The 22,781-nt window shown below is 40.2% G+C and overlaps 1 protein-coding gene across 5 annotated transcripts in view; it reads right to left on the reverse strand.

Annotated features, from left to right (window-relative positions):
• Positions 1–22,781, reverse strand: part of LOC126212980 (zinc finger protein 271-like) — a 284,312-nt gene that overhangs the window by 250,871 nt on the left and 10,660 nt on the right. For 3 of the 5 annotated variants that reach the window (XM_049940523.1, XM_049940521.1, XM_049940517.1), the window contains exons 4-5: positions 18,186–18,278; positions 16,197–16,289 (exon numbers count right to left, since the gene is read on the reverse strand). In XM_049940523.1, coding sequence (XP_049796480.1) covers positions 16,197–16,289; positions 18,186–18,278 — 186 coding nt within the window. The remainder of the gene's footprint in view (positions 1–16,196; positions 16,290–18,185; positions 18,279–22,781) is intronic. The other 2 variants (XM_049940518.1, XM_049940520.1) reach the window with 2 other exon arrangements.

Here is a 22,781-nt window from a genome sequence, read left to right on the forward strand (position 1 = left end):
CATTTAGATGTAAGCTGAGCTTTTGACAATGCTGACTGGAACACACTCTTTGAAATTTTGAAGGTAGCACAGAAAAAACACAGGGAACAAAACTTATTTGGAACTTGTTCAGAAACCATTTTGGTGTTCTAAGCGTTAAAGGACATGAAATGAAGACAGTAGTTGAGAAGTAAGTGTGATCAAGTTGTAGCCTATCCCCATGTTTTTATACCTGAACATTGAGCAAGCAGTAAAAGAAACCAAGAAAAAATTTAGTACGTGAATTAAAGTTCAGGGAGAAGAAATGAAAACTACAGTTTGTCGATTTTATTTATTTATTTACACATCAGGTTCCATAGGAGCAAATCTCCAAGGTCATGGAATATGTCATTACATGAAATTACAACATACAAGTAATAACAGAGGCATACCGACAATCCTTCTTTCCACGAACAATACGAGACTGGAATAGAAGGGAGAACCAATAGAGGTACTGAAGGTATCCTCCGCCACACACCGTCAGGTGCCTTGCGGAGTATGGATGTAGATTAAGATGTTAGGAACCAAAGAACCAAAGGAAAAAAGTCAATCCATAAGTTTAAGTAAACACAATCAACAATACAATAGGAATCAGCTTACTTTTTCAAGGAACTCCTCAACAGAATAGAAGGAGTGACCCATGAGGAAACTCCAATTTTGATTTGAAAGTGCGTGGATCACTGCTAAGATTTTTGAACTTGAGTAGTAACTTCCTGAAAACGGATGCAGCAGTATACTGCACACCTTTCTCCACATGAGTGAAGGAAGTCTGATCCAAATGCAGATTTCATTTCTGCCGAGTATTAACTGAGTGAAAGTTGTTTATTCTTGCGAATAAGCTAATACTGCTAACAAGAAATGATAGTACGGCCAATGTCAAAATACCCTGACTCACGAACAGGCGTCGACAAGAGGTCTGTGAACTTAGACCACTTATTGCCCAAACTGCCTGTTTCTAAGCCAAAAATATGCTTATAGAATGGGAAGCGTTACCCCAAAATATAATACCATATGACATAAGCAAATGAAAATAAGCAAAGAACACTAATTTTCGTGTTGAACAATCACTTACTTCAGATACCTTTCGAATAGTAAAAATGGCAGCATTAAGTCTTTGAACAAGATCCTGAACGTGGGCTTTCGACAACAGTTTATTATCTATCTGAACACCTATAAATTTGAACTGTTCAGTTTGACTAATCATAAGCCCATTCTGTGAAATTAAAACATCAGGTTTTGTTGAATTGTGTGTTAAAAACGCTAAAAACTGAGTTTTATTGTGATTTAGCATTAGTTTATTTTCTACAAGCCATGAACTTATGTCATGAACTGCACTACTTGAAACCAAGCCAATGTTGAACACAACATCCTTTACTACCAAGCTAGTGTCATCAGCAAACAGAAATATTTCAGAGTTACCCATAACACTAGAGGACATATCATTTATATAAATAAGGAACAGGAGTGGCTCAACACTGGTCCCAGGGGCACCCCCCACCTGACCTGTTACCCAGTCAGACCCTATGTCACAGCCATTCTCAACATTGTGAATAATGTCCTTTTGATGTCTGTTGCTCATGCAAGAGGTGAACCAATTGTGAGCTACTCCCTGTATTCCATAATGGTCCAACTTCTGGAGCAATATTTTGTGAACAACAGAATAAAATGCCTTCGTTAAATCAAAAAATATGCCCAGCATTCAAAACCTTTTGTTTAACCTATCCAGTGACTCAAAGAGAAAGGAGAATATAGCATTTTCAATTGTTAAACAACTTCTAAAGCTGAACTGTACATTTGATAGCAAATTGTGCAATATAAAATGATCAATTATCCTTACATACACAGCCTGTTTAATAACCTTAGCAAACACTAATAGCATATAAATAGATCTAATATTGTCTACATTATACCTTTCACCCTTTTTACAAAGAGGCTTTACTACTGAGCATTTTAATCGTTCAGGAAACTGACCATTCCTAAAGGAAAAATTACAAATATGGTTAAATACAGGGCTAACATTTGCAGCACAGTACTTTAATATTCTGTTAGGCACTCCACCATGTCGATGAGAGTCCTTAGTATTCAGTGATTTAATTATTGACTCAATCTCTCCCTTGTCTGTATCACAGAGATTTTCAGACATTAATCTCAGAAAGGCATTCGCCAAGGAAGTTATGTGATTCCCCGTAGAAACTAAATTTTTATGTAATTCACCTGCAGTGCTTCTAAAATTATTGTTAAATGCTGTACATATATCTGATTTGTCAATAACAGAAATATTTTTACTATGATCTGACTTTGTATCATCGACCTTGTGCTGCTGACCACACACTTCCTTCACAACTGACAATTTTATCTGTGAATCAGCTATCCTATTTGCATACCATATACTCTGTCTTCCTAATAACATTTTTAAGCACCTTAAAATATTGTTTGTAATGGGCTACTGTAGCTTGACTGTGAATACTTCTAACATTTTGATATAATTCCTAATCCCACTAGTCAACCACCCAGGCTGCCTATGACTGCTAGTACCCTGTTCAGAACGTTTTAATGGGAAGCAACTCTCAAAGAGCATGAGAAATGTGTTAAGAACAGCATTATATTTATCATCTATGTTATCGACACCATAAACATACTGCCATTTGTTCCTTGATAAGGTTTAAAAAACTCTCTACTGCTATTGGATTAACTTTCCTACATAGTATGTAATTATATGTGACATTCGTTTGAGTACAAAAGCCTTTTAGTGTTAAAATTTGTGCATTATGGTCTGAAAGGCCATGCACACTTTTGTTAACAGAATGCCCATCTAGTAATGAAGAATGAATAAAAATATTGTCTATGGCTGTGCTACTGTTCCCCTGAAGCCTAGCTGGAAAAAAGGCAGTCTGCATAATATCATATGAATTTAGGAGATCTACCAACATCCTTTTACTTGCACCATCATATACAAAATTTATATTGAAGTCACCACACATAACTAATTTCTGGTACTTCCTGCAAAGTGAATCAAGAACCCTCTCTGGCTTGAGCAGAAATGCTCTCAAATCAGAGTTAGGGGACCTATAAACAACAACAATTAGAAGTTTAATTTCACTCAATTCAACTGCCCCTGCGCAACATTCAAATATCTGGTCAGATCAGATTCCTTTACTTGGAAATATGTCCTCTGAAGGTGAGCCCTTAGCTAGTGGGACTTCCTTTAAGTAGGTATACCTATCAGCTGACTTCAGTCTAAAAAAAGGTGCCGCTCTCACACCAAATACTACATGAATTTTTCCACAAGTGATCCCACTGCCATTGACTACACTGTCACACTGGATAACATTGTAATCCTATCAAAGACAGAAAAAGACTTGAAAGTAAAATCGAATGAAACTGACACATTCTTGAAAGGAGTCTATGGACTCAAATGGAATACTGTTTTTTTACGTATATAGCCACTCCCCCACCCTGCAAGGGACTCCTTGAAAAACAGCCAGCTAATCCGTATCCTTGTAAAGGAAGCCTCTGAATTGTCAAATTATTTAAGTGGTGCTCCAATATACCAATAATTTTAGAGTCAACATCTATAAGCAGTGCACTAACTTTATCTCTAATACCTCTTACATTTTGGTGAAATACGGTAATTCCTTTACTTGGAAATATGTCCTCTGAAGGTGAGCCCTTAGTTAGTGGGACTTCCTTTAAGTAGGTATACCTTTCAGCTGACTTCAGTCGAAAAAAAGGTACAGCTCTCACACCAACTACTACAGGAATTTTTCCACAAGTGATCCCACTGCCATCGACTACACTGTCACACTGGATAACACTGTAATCCTATCAAAGACAGAAAAAGACTTGAAAGTAAAATTAAACGGAACTGACACAGTCTTGAAAGGAGCTTATACAATGAGTATCTACAAAATCAAAAGAAGGGTAATGAAATGAAGTCAAATTAAATAATGAGATGCAGACAGAATTAGAGATATACAGTCATTAATTGCAGAAGATGAGTTTTGATGTTTGTATAGGAAACTGACTGATGATGGGCAAAATAGGAAGGCTATAAAATACAGACCTGCAATAGCATGAAAATACAGTTCCAAAAAAGTAACTTTTGTTAAGAGTGAATAAGCACTTATCTGTTAGGCAGTCTTTTCTGAAGTGTAGCCTTCTACAGATGTGAAACATGGAAGATAAGTAATAAAATGGATGATAATAGTGATCGATGATGAGAGATGAGAAGCACTTGAAATATGCTACTACAAAAGAAAGCTGAAGATTGCAATTTTAGATCAGATTACTAGTGATGACTGAATTAAATTTGGCACAACCTGACTACAAGAAGAAGTCAGTTGACAGGACTCATCAAAAGCAATGCGAAATTGTCAATTTAATAATGGCATAAGTGTAGGTGAGGGGCAAAATTTGTCAAGGGAGAAGACAACTTCACTAGAGTAATCCAATTAAAATGAATGTTAGTAGCAAATTATTGTTTACATCATGCACTACTGGTCAGCTGAAAGCTATGCTCGCCAAGAGAAGTGAATAAACAACCTTTGTCTGTCAATATGTGTTACAGCCTTTTGAGGAATTGTATCTTGTGCACCTGTTTCATTGATAGTGTTCTAAGTAACTACAAGTCTCTGCAGTTCATAAGAGATATGTAGCTCCACTTACTGGAAAGAGAGCCCACTGGCCACAATGCAATCCATTTAGTACCACCACAACAAATGTACTATCCATTCTACAAAGGTAATTACAGATATACTTAGCAGAAAACTTTCAAATTGTTAGAGTGATCATTTGTGAAATATAAAATGGCCTACATCTTGCCAACCTTAACGCTTCTGGTCTTTTATCTGTGATGAAAATTAAATTAAGAAGCCCACAAGGAAAACCAAAAATCCTGAAGACATGATGTGCTATACAGCACAGGCCATTGCTGCCATAAGGTCCCTTGAAATTCAGCATACAATGCTGTCGGTACAGCAGTCTGAGCACTTGTTAAACAACTGTATTAATGAAAATATGAACTGTGCCAGAGTTACATGTTTGCTTACATTTGGTACAGTAGGACAAATGTTCTTCTGCTAATGGTGGGGAAATGGTTTGCAGTACTGTTATCTTGTGTACATTTGGATTAAGTTAAACACGTGTTGTCCCATTAAAAACCCCTTGGAACACACTTTCTAATGCAAGTGAATAAAACATGTAATTCCATTTCTTAAAGTCTGTGTAATAATTCAGCAGCTATAAACATTAAAAAGTACTTAAGTCAGAAAATTCGCCACATTCTCTGCTATATCTCAGCTAACACCACAGCTCGCTAAATTTGCCCATTCTGGGTAGACTTGGGGTTGGCTTCTCTTTGTCATCTCACCCTGCATACAAGCAAAGTTGAAATATTATTTTTGAAGTACAATATATCCTTTATTTTGTCTGTATTCACTGTTTTTAGTGTTATGTTGAAAATTAAAATATGCCCATGAATTACATTACATTTATTGATATTGCACATCATATTTATTCACATTATTAAAAAAGATACCATTCACAGTAGTCCCATTAAATCTAGTTACATAAAGAAAAATGTAACTTGACAAACACTTTAAATTTCTCTTCTGAGACATTATGCAGACAATTCTTAAGAACTTCACTATAGTGTGAAAAGAAGTCACTGGAGTCTAAATTAGACCATGGGAGATAAACTACCTTCAGTGCCACCACACCAGACATTTGACAAAGTACACATATCCTGCAAGGAAGTAAAACTGTTTTTCACTAAATTGTGGATTTGTATCCCTTCAGAAGTCTTATAATATCAGCATTAACAAAGTTCATTATCCCATGGCTGAAACAAGAACCCAGAGAAATGAACACAGACTTAGTAAATGGATCTGTGGCAAAAGTAGTGGTTAGTCTAATCTGAAGATGCAATCCAGAGTGTTCCAGTGTTTACTTCTCCCGTCTGAAGTACCAGGTGATCAAAAAGTCAGTATAAATTTGAAAACTTAATAAACCACAGAATAATGTAGATAGAGAGGTAAAAATTGACACACAAGCATGGAATGACATGGGGTTTTATTAGAACCAAGGAAAAAAAAAAGTATTGCTAGATGCGTGAAAGATCTCTTGCACGCGTCGTTTGGTGATGATTGTGTGCTCAGCCGCCACTTTCGTCATGCTTGGCCTCCCAGGTCCCCAGACCTCAGTCCATGCAATTATTGCCTTTGGGGTTACCTGAAGTCTCAAGTGCATCGTGATTGACTGACATCTCTAGGGATGCTGAAAGACAACATCCGATGCCAATGCCCCACCATAACTCCAGACATGCTGTTCACAACATTACTCCTAGACTACAGCTATTGTTGAGGAATAATGGTGGACATATTGACCATTTCCTGTAAAGAACATCATATTTGCTTTGTCTTATTTTGTTATGCTAATTATTGCTATTCTGATCAGATGAAGTGCCATCTGTCGGACTTTTTTTTGAACGTTTGTATTTTTTTGGTTCTAATAAAACCCTATGTCATTCCAAGCATGTGTGCCAATTTGTACCTCTCTATCTACATTATTCCTTGATTTATTCAGTTCTCAAATTTATACTGAATTTTTGATCACCCGGTATATCATTCATCATACTTCTCAAAATCTTACTGGTGGGATCAACATAAATTCTTCACCCCCTCCCCACAATAATGAAGCAATGTTCACTTTTAACTTGGAAAACAGGTAATCATTTTATCTGCCGACATCATATGTCATAATATTTTTGCTCAACACATCACTGCAAAAAGAACGGTTTGGGGAGTTCATTAATGTGGTGCATCAATTAAACTACATTTTCTGAAGTATGCGCATAGAAATAATAAAATGACCAAATATGGCTGTCTAGGCTACCCCATTGGTTGAGCACTAAGAGTTAATGTTATATTTGTGGTCTAGAAGTTATCAACTTTATACTTTCATGTATTTAACTGTAGCCTTCAGTCCCTACAGTCAGAGGTTAAATATGTTTATAGTGTGGGCACCTCTGAGTATGTTTAGTTGAATTATTGTGTAACTCATTGAAGAACATACATAGTGAGGTGATAAAAGTCATGGGACAGTGATATTCACTTGCAAAGATGGTGGTATTATCACATACACAACACATAAACTGAAGGTGCTTGGCAGAGTTGTCATTTGTTATCGGGTGATTCATGTGAAGAGGTTTCCATAGTGATTATGACCCCACAATGAGAATTAACAGATTTTGAATGCGGAATGGTAGTTGGAGCTAGATGCTTAGGACATTCCATTTTGGAAATCATTAGGGAATTACATATTCCAAGACATATGGTGTAAGGGGTGTGATGAAAACACCAAATTTCTTACATTATCTCTCACTATGCCCATTGACCTTCACTTAACAAATGAGAGCAGCAACGTTTGTGTACTGTTGGTGCTAGCAGTCAAACAACACTGCATGAAATAACCACATAAATCAATGTGAGATGTACAGCAGACATATCTGTTACGACAGAGCAGCAAAATTTGGTATTAATGGACCATGGCAGCAGACAACCAATGTGAGTGCCTTTGCCAACAGCATGACATTGCCTGCAGTGGCTCCCTGGGCTTGTGAGCAAATTGGTTGGACCCTAGGTGACTAGAAAACCGTAGCCTGATCACCAGACCACAATTGTTCATGAGTGGTTTGATGAACATTATGGACAATCTAAGAAAATGACTCGTCCAAGGCATCGGGAGAGGCTTAAAAAGCCAAAGCTTATTCCCATGAAGGGAGGACCATTGGCGATGCCAAAGGGACAACACCACCTGACAGACAGCAATGCAGAGATCATCAGAGGGAATAGAGGTGCTCACGGGCTGAGGTAAGAAGACTGCAGCCTTGGCAGCAGCATCAGCGGCATCGTTTCCTGGCAGAACGACATGATCAGGGACCCACAGAAACATGACATTGGCTCCACGAAGAATGAGCAAATGACAGATTTACTCGACCTGCAGCACTAAGGGATGAGCGGTGTACAGTGCACAGAGACTTTGGAGGGTGCTGAGTGAGTCTGAACAGAGGATACAATCGGGAAGGCTGTGTCACCGGATGTACTCCACAGCCTGATACATGGTAAAAAGCTTGGCTGTAAATACTGAGGAGTGGGCTGGAAGCAGATATCAAAAGACACGGGTGCCAATAATGAATGCACACCTGACCCTACGGTCAGTCCATGAGCCATCACTATATACAAAGATACTATCGCTAAGTTCCATGCGAAGGTCTTGACAGAGGCGACAGAGTGAGGCTAGAATAGTGTTCTTAGGAAGTGAATTAAGGCCAAGGTTAACATGGGCCACTTCACGAACCCAAGGTGGTGAAGGGTTCACACCCATGGGGAAAACTGAAGGTAGCATGAAGTTAAGCCACTGTAGCAAGTGGCAAAAGCAGATGCTAGGAGGTAACAGGGAAGAGGGACAAGCCCCATACTAATGGTCTAAGGAGCCATCAAAGAAGGAGGCATGGGGAGGGTGGCCACGCATGGCAGACAAATGGCATGCATACCTGCTGAGGAGAAAGTCACAGCAGTAGGATAGTGGTAGTTCAGTGTACGGACTATCAACTGGGCTGGTGTAAAATGCATCTGTGGCCAAATGGATGTCATGATGGTGGATAGTGTTGAGATGGCGTAAAAGGGATTGGTGAGCAGATGCATAAACAAAGCACCCATAGTTGTGTTTCGAATGGACAAGGGACCAGTACAAATGCAGGAGGGTGGTTTGATCGGCACCGCAGGAAGTACCATTGAGGACACGGAGGACACTGAGGGACTGTGAACAGCGGGCTGCCAGGTAAGAGACATGGGAGGACCAACAGTGTTTCCTATCGATCATGAGACCCAGGAATTTTGTAGTGTCAACAAACAGAAGGGCAACAGGTCCAAGATGTAGAGATGGTGGGGAAAACCACTTGCACCACCAGAAATTCAAAAACAGACGGTTTCGTGATTAAGAAAGCGAAAGCCACTTTTGATGTTCCAGGAGTAAAGACAATCAAGACCTTGCTAAACACGCCACTCAGTGAGACAGGTCCATGGAGAACTGCGATAGATGATAAAATCATAGACAAAAAGGGAGCCGGAGACACCCAGTGGGAGACAGGCCACGATAGGGGTAATGACGATAGCAAAGAGGATGACGCTCAGGATGGAACCCTGAGGCACACCATTTTCCTGAATGGTATCTGACAAAGCACAACCCACACGCACCTTGAAAACTTGGTCTTGTAAAAATGCTCAAAGAAAACAGGGTAGGCATCAACGGAAGCCCCACGTGTAAAGAGTACGGAGGATAACAGTTCTCCAGCAGGTCTCGTCGGCCTTCTGTAAATCGAAGAACACTGCCACAGTCTGGGATTTCTGCAGAAAACCATTCATGACATGGGTGGACAAAGTAACAAGATGGTCAACTGCAAAATGCTGCGCTCTAAATCCACACTGTGCATTTGTGAGTAAATGGTGAGTTTGAGCCCCTACACCAGCCGGGCACGAATCATACATTACATCACTTTGCAAACGCAGCTGGTAAGAGAGATGGGGTGGTAGCTGGAAGAAAGGTTTTTGTCCTTACTGGGCCTAGGTATGAGTATGACTGTGGCTTCACGCTACCATCCAGGAAATGTGCCCTCAGCCCAGATGCAGTTGTATGTGTTAAGCACGAAGTGCTTGCCGCAAGAGAGCAGTGCTGCAACATCTGAATGTGGATAGCATCTGGCCTTGGGATGGAGGATCTAGCTCCCTCATAGTGAAGGTGGCATTGTAGCACTCACTATTTGGAGAAGAGAAGGGTACCACACGGAGCACCTCCACTTGTTTCCTATGGATAAAGGCAGGGTGATAGTGGAAAGAGCTTGAAACTTATGCAAAATGGCAGCCCAAGGTGTTGGAGATAGCAACAGGATCCACGATGACATCAGCACCCACTGTCAGGCCGGAAATGGGGAAATGGATCTTGGTTCCAGAGAGCCATCAAAGGTTTGCCCACACAACAGAGGAAGGTGTGGAACTGGTAAAAGAACTAGTGAATGAAATTCAACTAGCTCTTTCGCTATACCAAAGAACTCGACAACACTTCACACGCATGTGTTTATAATGAATGCAGATTTCCAGCATAGGTCGGTGGTTAAAAACATGGAGAGCACATCTCTATGCTTGAATTGCATCACGGCATGCCTAGGTACACCAGAAGACTGGGACACGATGTGGTGAAGACGAAGTGCGAGGAATGGAACATTCTGCAGAAGTAAGGATAACGTTTGTGAAGTAGTCCACCTGGTCATCACAACTGAGGAAATCTTGTTCTGCGAAGGTCGCCAGGGAGGAGTAAAACTGCCAGTCAGCCTTAGTAAGCCGCCATTTAGGTATGCACATGGATGGGGTAGGAGTCAGCAGACTGAGAGCACACGGGAAGTGGTCTCTCAAGTAGGCGTCAGAAAGAATGGACCACTCAAGATGAGGGGCACTCTAGGCAGTGCACAAGGATAGTTCCAAATGGGAATAGGGGTGCAAGGAGTCTGAAAGGAAAGTGGGTGCACCAGTGTTAAGGCAGAAGAGGTAGAATTGGTTAGGAATGTCAGCCAAGAGGGCTCCTCTCTGGCAGACCTTGGGAGAACCCCAGAGGGGATGATATGCATTGAAGTCACCAGAAAGTAAAAGGGGTTGCTGTGATGCTAGAAGCAGACATAAATCCTCTGTGGGACCGCAGGCCATGGATGTCCCATAGGAGGGCCGTCATGAGGAGGAAGAGAATGTCTGCGGAGGGACAGCCGGTGGAGAGTCGCTACTACAGGGCTCAGAAGCAGGAGGATCCTGCTCCAAGGGGTGTACACAAGCATCGGAGTGCTTGGGCTGTTGGTTGGTGGAGTCCAATGCCAAAAAACAAATGGTGGTGTGCACCGGCGAGACAAAGGCCAGCCGGGCTAAGTGACCACGTCAATCAGGATCTTCGAGTCGGTGAAGGGGCAGACCGTTTGTCTTTAGCGGACTTCTTTGAGCCCTTCTGCTTAAAGGAAGACTTGGGTGTTAGTTGGCTGGAGGGATGGATGAAGTCTTCCCGTGAGTACTCCTTCTGGCCTTCCTGCCTGCCAGTTGTGTTGTGGGTAGCTTCACCTCATGAGGCAAGAGTCTGATAGTTTGTTGCACAGCAGGACTGGGGTCAGTGATGCTGGGCAACTTCACAACCTCAGAGCCAAATTTGAGGTTGCATATCTGTGTAACCATGTCCTTCATGGAGGGAGGGGTAACAAGAACTGAACTATAAGTGCCTGACAGGTGAACACAGAGCTTGTGGCTAGCCAGCAAGCTACTGGGTAAGGCACTTTTTCCTTTACCTGAATCTCTTGAACAGCCTGCTCGTCGAGATACACAGAACAATCCTGGGAGGAGGCGGCATGGCCACCATTGCAGTTGATACAGCAGGGAGGAAGAGGTAGACATTCACTCTTATGTGCATCCCTGCCACAGGTTACACATATGGCTGGGTGTCGAAAAGATGTTCTAGTGTGATTGAACCAATGACACTGATAACAGCGCATCGGATTCAGAATGTATGGCTGGACTGTGATGATTTCAGCTGGCTTTAATCTTGGATGGCAGCACCACTCTATAATAGGTGAGGAAAAGAGTGTGGGTGGGCTCCAAAGAAGAATCGACCTTTTTCATGACATGATGAACGACAATGACGCCCTGATCAGAGAGGTAAGATTGTATTTCAGCCTTGGTCAGACCGTCAAGAAGCCCGGTGTAAACTACACCACAGGAGGAAATCAAAGTTCTATGTGCCGTGACACGAACAGGGTAGCCGTGGTGAAGTAAGGCAGCAAGAAGTAGTTGTGCTTCAGCATCAGAAGCCGTCTCCAAAAGCAAAGTGCCATTCCGTAAATGAGAGCAGGATTACAAAGGGCCAGCAATGGCATCAACACCTTCCTAAATAATAAACAGATTAACTGTGGTGAAGGACTGACCATCTTCAGCATGTGATACAACAAGGAACCGCTGTGCAGTGGGAAGGGTCTTCAAATCAGAACCCTAATAACGTTTTCGTTTTGTTGACGTCGATGAAGAGGATGAGTGACTCATCACGAGGAAATCACCCATGATTGCAGCATCTCCAATGGCGCGCTCCTACTGGGGGGCTCCTACACAAGGGGGCGCACCCGCCTTAGGTGATTGTTCACACCTCAGGTCATACCTCCCGAACACATGACAGAGGGACCAACGGGCAATCTGAGAAGGTTACCGCTCAGTCAGTCACCCCTCCCTGGGCCTGGCTTGTATCAGGGGGTACGTGTGAACCCTACCTGTCAACCCGGGGCTGGGAATTACGTGTTACCCAGTCACCTTTTACATGTTAGACATGTGGTCTAGCCTTCAGGAGCGCACAGGGAAGAAGAAGAAGAAGAAGAAGAAGAAGAAGTAGAAGAAGAAGAAGAAGAAGAAAAGAGAGAATCCTCAAACACCGAAGCAGAGGAACGGGAGGTGAAAGGAAACAAAGAAAGGAAACAAAGAAAGGAAAAAGGAGCCACAAAGAAAGTTGAGACTGTTTGCAGGTCAGCAACAGAATGCAGAACATTCCCTATAATACCCCAGACATGTTCCCCAAGGGAGAGGAAAAAGAATAGCAAGAGGATATACATGTAGCACAGAAGGTAAAAAGGGCTGCCAAAGGCTGGGGCTCTGTGGTAGCCAAGTATGAACCTGCCAAAGAGTGGCTAGGCCCCGGGAGGGGGAACAGTTTGAGAGACCCCACCAACAATTTTGTTTATTGAAGGTAAAGTTACTGTAATTGCCCTTATCCATAAAAGTAGAAACAATATTACTTCTTAATGAGTGAAAAATCCTATTGCAAGTGACTTAATTATATTTGTACTATTTGGAAAGTAAATGTTGAAATAGGACTAAGTCCACGTCCATTTCTGGTTTAATTTTGACTTTCATAACTTTTAGTGATCACATAATTCGTACATAATGAAGTAATTACTATTGAGAAGAAATAAGCTGTTAACTGTTTCTATGAGAACTTGCATATACTATACTGCTAGCATCACTGTACCACTTGTCTGATTATAGTAGAGTTCATTGCACTTCATTTGGGAAAAGTAATAGTAGCTTTCCTTTATCACAACTCTATACAGATTATATAAAAGTAATGTACAACATTAGTATGCCTAATTAGGCTGGTGACCATTTTTATTTCATTTAAGCAAACTTGGTTTCTTAAAAAATTTTCCAAATTTCAATCTTTAGCTTTCTGGTTTCTTCTGTAGCACTGAATTCAGGTTCAATAAGACAAACCCATTAGGTAATTCAAGGTCAGTTTTCCTTAAATCCTCCCAGAGGGTAACATTTACTGCATCATAATAACATGTTTGGTAATACACATTGTATGTTAATATAATACGCGATGCAGTATAGTGTTGTACGTTTTCAGATGTTCTGCTGTGAAATGTTCATCTGAATTTGATAATAATAATAATGGACAATACGCCATACCACTCTGCTGTGGTGGATCACGCTCTAACAACGAGGAGGCGAAAATTGAATATTTTGCTTTATGTACAAAGAAACATTCTATTAGATAAAGTTGAACTTGGCACGAATAAACCATAGTTAACGGATCTTGCACTGTAGAAGCCAAAACCTCCACAATACAAAGTCAACAAACCAGTTAACACTAAAGAGCATAATGCAATCAAGGCTTCTTCCATATCATGCTCATTTGAATCCAGCTGAGTATATATGGGCCCAGGTGAGAGGTACTGTGGCAGGAGACACCAAGAAGCTTGGGCTCATTGAGGTTGAAATGCAGAAAAAAAGAGCCATTGCAAACTTTACCCCACAGGAATGATACTGAGTTGCCAGCCATTCAAAGAAGGTAATTGAAGAGACATGGATTTATGAAGGACCAGATGGAACAGAGAGTCAGTTCAGTCAGCTCCAGTGCCAGTTTCAGTTCTGAGGGAGAAAGCGATGATTCTTCCTTTGGCATCACTTAACTTACACTGTAAATGTGAGTACGTATGAAAAATTCATTGATGTAACTGCTTCATTTAGTATTTTATTTCTTTATGGCCAAAGAATGTTTGCTTGGCAGCTGACTATAGGTCATAACCTAAGATGGGCATTGTGTTGTTGCTACCCCTTGGAAACTATGCTTCCCTGCACTCTTTCTTCACCAAATTTCCAAAAGTTGCAACTTCTTTTAAACACAATATAGTAGTTTACTGCCTCTGTATTTCTGTTTTGCACTGTTCATCTGATTATAGCTTAGACCTGTTAATAATACCATGTGTGTGACATGAGGCTAAACTATATAATTCAAAAGTTATATGATAATCACTATTTCCCCAGTTCACTGTGACTAGTCTGTGTACATATTAGCACATTTAATAATTTTCCCTCTGTGTAAATCTTTTACCACAAACTCACAAATACAGAGACTCACTGACAAGGTAAGGGCCCAATGAATTTGCTTACAACACATTAATCGAAGATACTGAAATGCATAGTCTTCTTCAAACGATGTGAAACTTCTGATAGGAATATCAAAACTCTAGAAAAAGATAGATTGCTACTAATGTAAAGATAACATTTTAAGTTGCCGACAGGCAAAATTAAAAGAGATTTACATTTAAGCTTTTGGCCTCAGCCTTTATCAGAAAAAGAACTACTTTCCAATACATATAAAATTGAATTAAAAGTCAAATAGTACATTGCTCTAACACAACAGTTTAAGGCTCAAAGTTTTAGAGAAGTTCGATATACTGTGCATAAATAAAGTTTTGTATGCTAGTTACAAAATACAATAAGGATCACTGATTTGAGGATATCAAGAAGAAGCTAATTAATAAAGATTATAGTCAATAATGTGGTGCAGTTTAGTTGTAATCACTGTCATAGACACAGTACAGATATCTGACAGCCTCACAGGCATGGAATATGCCAGACTGGTGTCTACCACTGATGGTTTAGCTGAAATTATCTTCCGAGCACCCTGAACATCACAAAAATTCCAAATTGTTTCTTGGATTGAGCCCTTTTTTGACAACAATTATTTTGCTTGATGTTCAGATTCACAACTTCAGAGCCATCATATTATCGTCTTCAATTAGTGAATCTCACTAAAGTGTCTAAGGCTTCCATAGTGTCAATCCCAGAGATGTTAGCTGCAGACATTTTGCCATAATCACTGTCAACTTCTGGTGCCTCCTGTGACTTCAAAACACTTTTATAATATCAAATCATCCACTCTCCTTCGGTAACTGAATTTCTACCTATGTCAATCCATTTTAATTTCACCTGAAAAAGCACTCACTTCATTGGTAAACACAGAATTTATCATTTGTACAATTTCAGAGCGATCAACTGTAAACTACTCGTCATTTAAATTGCTTTCCATCTCTGTTTCTTCAATCATTTTCGACCATAGTTCACTCATAATACTGTTTTGGTTCTCACTTTTTTCCAGTCTGCTTATGATGACCAATTTTTTTGTGGCTTGTCAACATCACGTTTCTGTTTTGCAGCTTTAGGTGCACTTTTGCTCTGTTTGGAAATTTTTCACTGTACATACAAACATTTTACTGTGATGTAGTCTAACTGACAGTCATACAAGTAGCTGAATATTAACACAGCACAATGACTTCATTAAATAATTAAAATACCACAGCACTGATGCAAACATAAGTACTGTAAACTTAGGTTTAGTGAATGAAGAATCACTGATACTGACAAAGCCAGTAATGCAACTGGCTTATCTTGGCAAGACTACAATCACACAGTTAGGCAAACAATTGTTGCTGAAAAGGTGTCACGCCATGGCAAAATACCTTACGCATGTTGGACTATTGGGTCCGCTGGATTATAGAGTGCTGAATTATCATGATCTTACTGTAACTGATATCAACCTGCGACAGTGAAAATATGATTACATATATTGTTACAGCTCTGCTGAAATTCTACTCATAACAGTCAGCAAATTACTGACAATAACTGAAGTGGAATAATACAGTACTGCAAAACTTCTAAGGGGTATAAACGATGCTAATTTCACTGTAATGCATTCTTTGTATTCCACAGTTACCAAATGACATTTTTATTTCATATGCAATCCATCTGTAAAATGTGAATACTTACAAAAGTCTCAATTTCTTCTGCTCCTAAATTTAGTACTGAATCCTCCTTAATATGATCAGTGGACCCCGAGGCTATAAATGGATCTTCCAGATACTGACAAAAGAAAACAAAACCTCTCATTATGTATATACAACATAGCTCTAAATATTTCATTATGAAGATCTTCATACTTTTCAGTGACTCATCTCTTATTCAAAGAGTAATTTAATAAAGCTAATTTTCTAATCAGACATTTTAGTATCATACACTGTTGAGCAGACTCATCAAACCGTCTGTTTTGTAGTGTGTTGATCCATATCTGCAACACACTACAGCAACATTTCTGGATAGCAGAGATTTGACAATTTCTTGGTAGGTTTCTGCAGGTATATGGCACTAGATTTGCTAGAATTTAGCTCATGCAAATCCCTTGAATTACTGGCTGTTGGTTTGTGGGTTCAGATTGGCATGTGCTCCACAGATGCACATCAGGTGGATTTGATGGGCAAGTCATGAATGTGCATTCACTGTAATACTTTTCAAATCACTGCGGCATGATTCTGGCCTGGTGAAATTGACAATTACCCAGCTGGAAATATGTGATTGCCATTAGGAAAAACAAAGCATCAAGGGAACCATGCTCACACAATTCACAGTAATCATAATGTATTTGGTTACTACTAGAGGTTCAATGGTACCCAAGGCAAATGTTTCCTTTAGTATAATCATACCCCAACGGCCCTGCGTACACAGCACTGCGCATTCACTCTCATGGTGGGCAGTAGCTATAATGTTTGCCTTATCCGTGTATATCCAAATGATGCTGTGCTGTACTGGTCAAAGGTTAGGAGGAGTTAGATTAGGAAACGATATACTTAAAGTAGTAGATGAGTTTTGCTACTTTGGTAGCAAAATAACTGAGAATGGCAAGAAAAGCGTTTCTCAAGAAGAAATATTTGTTAACATTGAACACACACTCAAGTGTTAGAAAGTCTTTTCTGGAGGTATTTATCTGGAGCGTAGCCATGTATGGAAGTGAAAGAGGGAAGATAAACTGTTTAGACAAGAAGAGAATATGAGCTTTTGAAATGTGGTACAATAGAAGAATGAAGATCATATTAGTAGATCACAGAACTAATGAAGATGTACTGACTCGTATTGGGGAGAAAAGAAATTTAAGGGACAACTTGACTAAAAAAGGGATTGGTTGATAGGATGCATTCTGAGACATCAAGGGATTACCAATTTAGTACTGGAAGGAAGTGTAGGCAGGGGATGGAGGGGAGGAGGTGGGCTAAAAATTGTAAAGGGAGACCCAGAGATAAATACAGTAAAAAGGATTCAGGATTCAGATGGATGTAGGTTGCATCAGTTGTTCTATAATGAACAGGGTTACACAGGATAGAGTAGCTTGGAGAGCTGGGTTCAAAGCAGTCTTTTGACATACCACCACCACCACCACCACCACCACCACCACCACCACCACCACCACGGATAACATGTAACACACAAGGGTAATGAGAGTCATGGTAACTCTACAAAAATACTAAAAATTACTGATATTGTAGGTTAGAATGGCTCTCCATCTATGATTTTTTAACTATATGCAGCCATATGCTGAAGATTAGATGGGTAGATCACATAACTAATGAGGAAGTATTGAATAGGATTGAGGAGAAGAGAAGTTTGTGGCACAACTTGACCAGAACAAGGGATCGGTTGGTAGGACATGTTCTGAGGCATCAAGGGATCACCAATTTAGTATTGGAGGGCATCGTGGAGGGTAAAAATCGTAAGGGGAGACCAAGAGATGAATACACTAAGCAGATTCAGAAGGATGTAGGTTGCAGTAGGTACTGGGAGATGAAGAACCTTGCACAGGATAGAGTAGCATGGAGAGCTGCATCAAACCAGTCTCAGGACTGAAGACCACAACAACATGCAGCCATTACATCCCATGATTGTCTTGCTGTACCTCAAGCATAAAATAACACTGATTTGAAAACTTACACTATGTTCAGAGAGACTCACATTCAATTTCAGTCCTGGATCTTCCTTTGTGTTGTAAAATGGAGCCTCAATTTTTAATGGATCTTGAAGTAACTGGAAAAGGAGAATAATTACCCATTTAAAGCTTGCACATAAAACTCTGTAACAACTGTATGACTATTAAGAGAGATGGAGAGGTTTGTCTTTAACCACACCTCACATAGAAAATTAAATTGCTAAAAAAGCAGTAATCATCCAAATAGAATAAATTTTCATTCTGCAGCAGAGTGTGCATTGATTTTAAACTCCCTGGCAGATTAACACTGTGTGCAGGACTCTTACTCAAAAGTAAGACCTTTCCCTTTCACAGGCAGGTGCACTATCAGTAGAGCACTTGCCTGTAGAAGGCAGGCAAAGGTTCTAGGTTTCTTAACTTGCATGCATTACACTTCATGATTTGGATTGCTCCCTGGACTGTTTATATATGCTTAAGACAACTTTTGCTATGGTCTAGACTTTGGCTCCTGTTAGCAGTCTACTTTGTCAAGAAGACGAAAACATGCTCTTTAATTACAGTGAACAGCTGAAAGTAGCCAACAGTGCGGAATGAAACATTTAGTTTCAAATAAATTGACTGCCTCTGTGGAAAGGATCAATAAAAGCCAAAATTTCTTTAGCAAACCAACATAAACAGCTTCACTGTTCTGCAAGGTGATTAATGTTTGACTGCCAAAATGCTGAAATAAAATAAAATGAGAAAACTAAAATCAATATGATATTTTAGACTTCCATAATTATGTGAATGCATTGTAATTCATTTCATAGCTCCTGGCCAAAGAAATTCATTTTGTTTCCATTTAATGTGAGAGCTGTAAATGAAGAAGAAACAGCAAAATCACCCTGGCAGCTTCGGTGTGCCAGAAAAACTTTTCAAGTAGCTAGAAGCAGGAAAAAGTACAGCTCCTACATGAATAAACTGAGCATGTGCATGAGCCCACTCGCAACCACTCACTTGAACCTAACAGTCACACTGATTGGAAGCTGTTTGTTATTATGTTATGTTACATAGTCTTCATCCTGAAGCTTTTGACGCATTTTGCTGTTGGCAGACACTTGTGTGTACACTGTGTTTGTGTTGTTGTTGTTGTTGATGTTGTTGTAAATGGCACATTTCCTTTGCAATGTTTTATTTTGGTTTTATCCTCTTGTTTATGTTTTATTGCTACAGTATTATTCTGCTGCAGCAGGATGCTGTAAAATCCTTTGTTAGAGCATCAGTTCTTACCAGTCTTAATTACAAAAATTTAACTGAGAACTAAAACAATGAAATATTTCCATAGTCCTAAAAAATTCCTAGGTTTCCCCAGATGAAAAAATTCCAGGATTTCTACATCTACATCTACATCCATACTCCGCAAGCCACCTGACGGTGTGTGGCGGAGGGTACCTTCAGTACCTCTATCGGTTCTCCCTTCTATTCCAGTCTCGTATTGTTCGTGGAAAGAAGGATTGTCGGTATGCCTCTGTGTGGGCTCTAATCTCTCTGATTTTATCCTCATGGTCTCTTCGCGAGATATACGTAGGAGGGAGCAATATACTGCTTGACTCTTCGGTGAAGGTATGTTCTCGAAACTTTGACAAAAGCCCGTACCGAGCTACTGAGCGTCTCTCCTGCAGAGTCTTCCACTGGAGTTTATCTATCATCTCCGTAACGCTTTCGCGATTACTAAATGATCCTGTAACGAAGCGCGCTGCTCTCCGCTGGATCTTCTCTATATCTTCTATCAACCCTATCTGGTACGGATCCCACACTGCTGAGCAGTATTCAAGCAGTGGGCGAACAAGCGTACTGTAACCTACTTCCTTTGTTTTCGGATTGCATTTCCTTAGGATTCTTCCAATGAATCTCAGTCTGGCATCTGCTTTACCGACGATCAACATTATATGATCATTCCATTTTAAATCACTCCTAATGCGTACTCTCAGATAATTTATGGTATTAACTGCTTCCAGTTGCTGACCTGCTATTTTGTAGCTAAATGATAAAGGATCTATCTTTCTGTGTATTCGCAGCACATTACACTTGTCTACATTGAGATTCAATTGCCATTCCCTGCACCATGCGTCAATTCGCTGCAGATCCTCCTGCATTTCAGTACAATTTTCCATTGTTACAACCTCTCGATACACCACAGCATCATCCACAAAAAGCCTCAGTGAACTTCCGATGTCATCCACCAGGTCATTTATGTATATTGTGAACAGCAACGGGCCTATGACACTCCCCTGCGGCACACCTGAAATCACTCTTACTTCGGAAGACTTCTCTCCATTGAGAATAACATGCTGCGTCCTGTTATCTAGGAACTCCTCAATCCAATCACACAATTGGTCTGATAGTCCATATGCTCTTACTTTGTTCATTAAACGACAGTTTTCCCAGAGTGTATACATCCTGTATAATATAACTGGCAGAATTTCAAGCCTTGCATGGAACACTTGCTGTGTGAAAATGTTCTGATCACATCACAAGTGCCATACAGTTTGAGTCTGATGGTGTAGCTGTCAGCTTATGGGCTTCAGACCTGCCAGTTCTCTGTCAGGGTTGGTTCCTTAGCCATTACCAAGGTGAGAACAAAAGTAAAGTATGATTTTTATAGGATGGGACCTCTTTAAATCTAAAAACAGTGCTGAGCAATACAGCAGTACAACAGGTCAGCTATTTTAACTATCTGAAATGTGATATCACATACTAACATGACAAAGATACAGGTAAGAAAGTAACAAAATTTGGAAACTACATGCAAAAGCAAACAGGTACTTTAGAAAAAAGACAGAGAAAATAACATGAAGGAAGTTTTAGAAAATGATGACCATCCCCACATTACCCTGTGGAGGCGAATCATTAGTCATTTACAAATGACAAGGCAGTAAGATCCAGGCAGTGCAATGGGATTCTTTACACCCACAAATGGCTGTATGAGAGAAGACATTATGACAGAATTTAAATGTTTAACACACAAAACAAAATTGATGACAAAGAGGAAAACTGAATCAATATCTTGACACAATGAACAGTGGCAGACAATATTACAACATCAGAGATTATAGCCCAGTAGGTTGACGAAGCTGGGGAAGGCCAAGGAAGAGTGAAGGCCTAATACTCAATGCACAAAAGAAGAAGTTGTTTATAGTGCATTTAAAATTAGTTGTGACTTTTGACAATTCAGTATGGAGCGAGTGGAGGGGCACATAGTTGCTAGCATGGATGATATCAGCAGGCAAAGGTAATGTCAGGCCTGCTTGGCACATAACCTGTCAGCTGCACGTCTGGTTGATCTGTAATCTTTCTCACACATCTTATAGCTTCATTTGTCAACTTTATGATTAATTCCCAATCATTTCAAGAAAGGTCATAGTTATTATGATATTTCAGTGTAAGCTAAATTACTGCAAGAAATTCTTAAAGTTTGCAAACAAACATAGGGGTACTATGAATTTGCATTTGATTTGTGTTAGGTCATATTATGCTGCATATGAAATTTAGATAACATATTGAATTATTCTTTAAACCTCTGAGAAATTGCTATTTATCTCCAATGTCAAGTAAATGGAATGTTAGTAAAGGTCTCCATCACCAACGCACATGCCAGTAAAAAAGCCAGAATGAAATATTCATAAATCCCTCATATCTCATAAATGGTCACCCCCTCAGGAGACACCACGTTAATGAAACACCATCCATGTGGGCGAGGGGGTTTGTGTGATCCAATGAAGTGGAGGGCTATACCAGCAGTAGTGTAACTACAAGCAGGGCCTCCCAAGCTGGACAGATCTCCATAGAGGATGCAGATGAAGTGTGTCTCACAATGTCCCGCCTAGTGTCCTGCTCTATTCTATCATGGCCCATCCTATACTCTCACTTCCTTTCCTTTTCCTCCCTGTGATTGTGTGGCAGCAGGCACAGCCCCCTAATGTGGACAACAAAAGATCCTTGGAAACCATGACAACATTGATGCACATAGGCCTTACTGCAAAGGGATGGACAGCATTCTTTAGTTCTGCTGAAGACAAGCTACCTAGGGGGTAATGTCCTGAAATAAAACCTTGGCAGGTGTCCAGGCCATGAGGTGGCAGCCCCACCTGGACACTCAGGTGCTGTGGGCTGGTAACCCACACCACCAAAAAACACGCATCACAGAAACTAACAGGAGAAACAGCCGGATGGATCTTAAGGATATGACCTTTGGCTGAAAAGGAAAACCCATATTGGTTTTTGGAATGTAAGGATGTTGAGAGAGGCAGGGAGGCTAAGAGAGGTTGAAAACCAGATGGAGAACTACCGACTAGATATATTGGGACTAAGTGAAATAAGGTGGCCAGAATCTGGGGAATTACAAACACAAATTGGTGGACTGCTGCTGTACGCGGGTCAGACAGGTGAGGACGTGATGTGTAGGAATGGTGTAGGGCTCTTACTGTCTAAAAGCAGCAAGAAGAGCTTACTGGAGTGGAAACCAGTCTCAGAACGGATAATAACCGCATGCTTTAAAACAAATGTGTGATATGTCACATTAATTCAATGCTAGACACCTAATAAAATAGCTAAAGGAGAAT

The sequence above is a fragment of the Schistocerca nitens genome, chromosome 11 (assembly GCF_023898315.1).
Source record: "Schistocerca nitens isolate TAMUIC-IGC-003100 chromosome 11, iqSchNite1.1, whole genome shotgun sequence".
NCBI lineage: Eukaryota > Metazoa > Arthropoda > Insecta > Orthoptera > Acrididae > Schistocerca > Schistocerca nitens.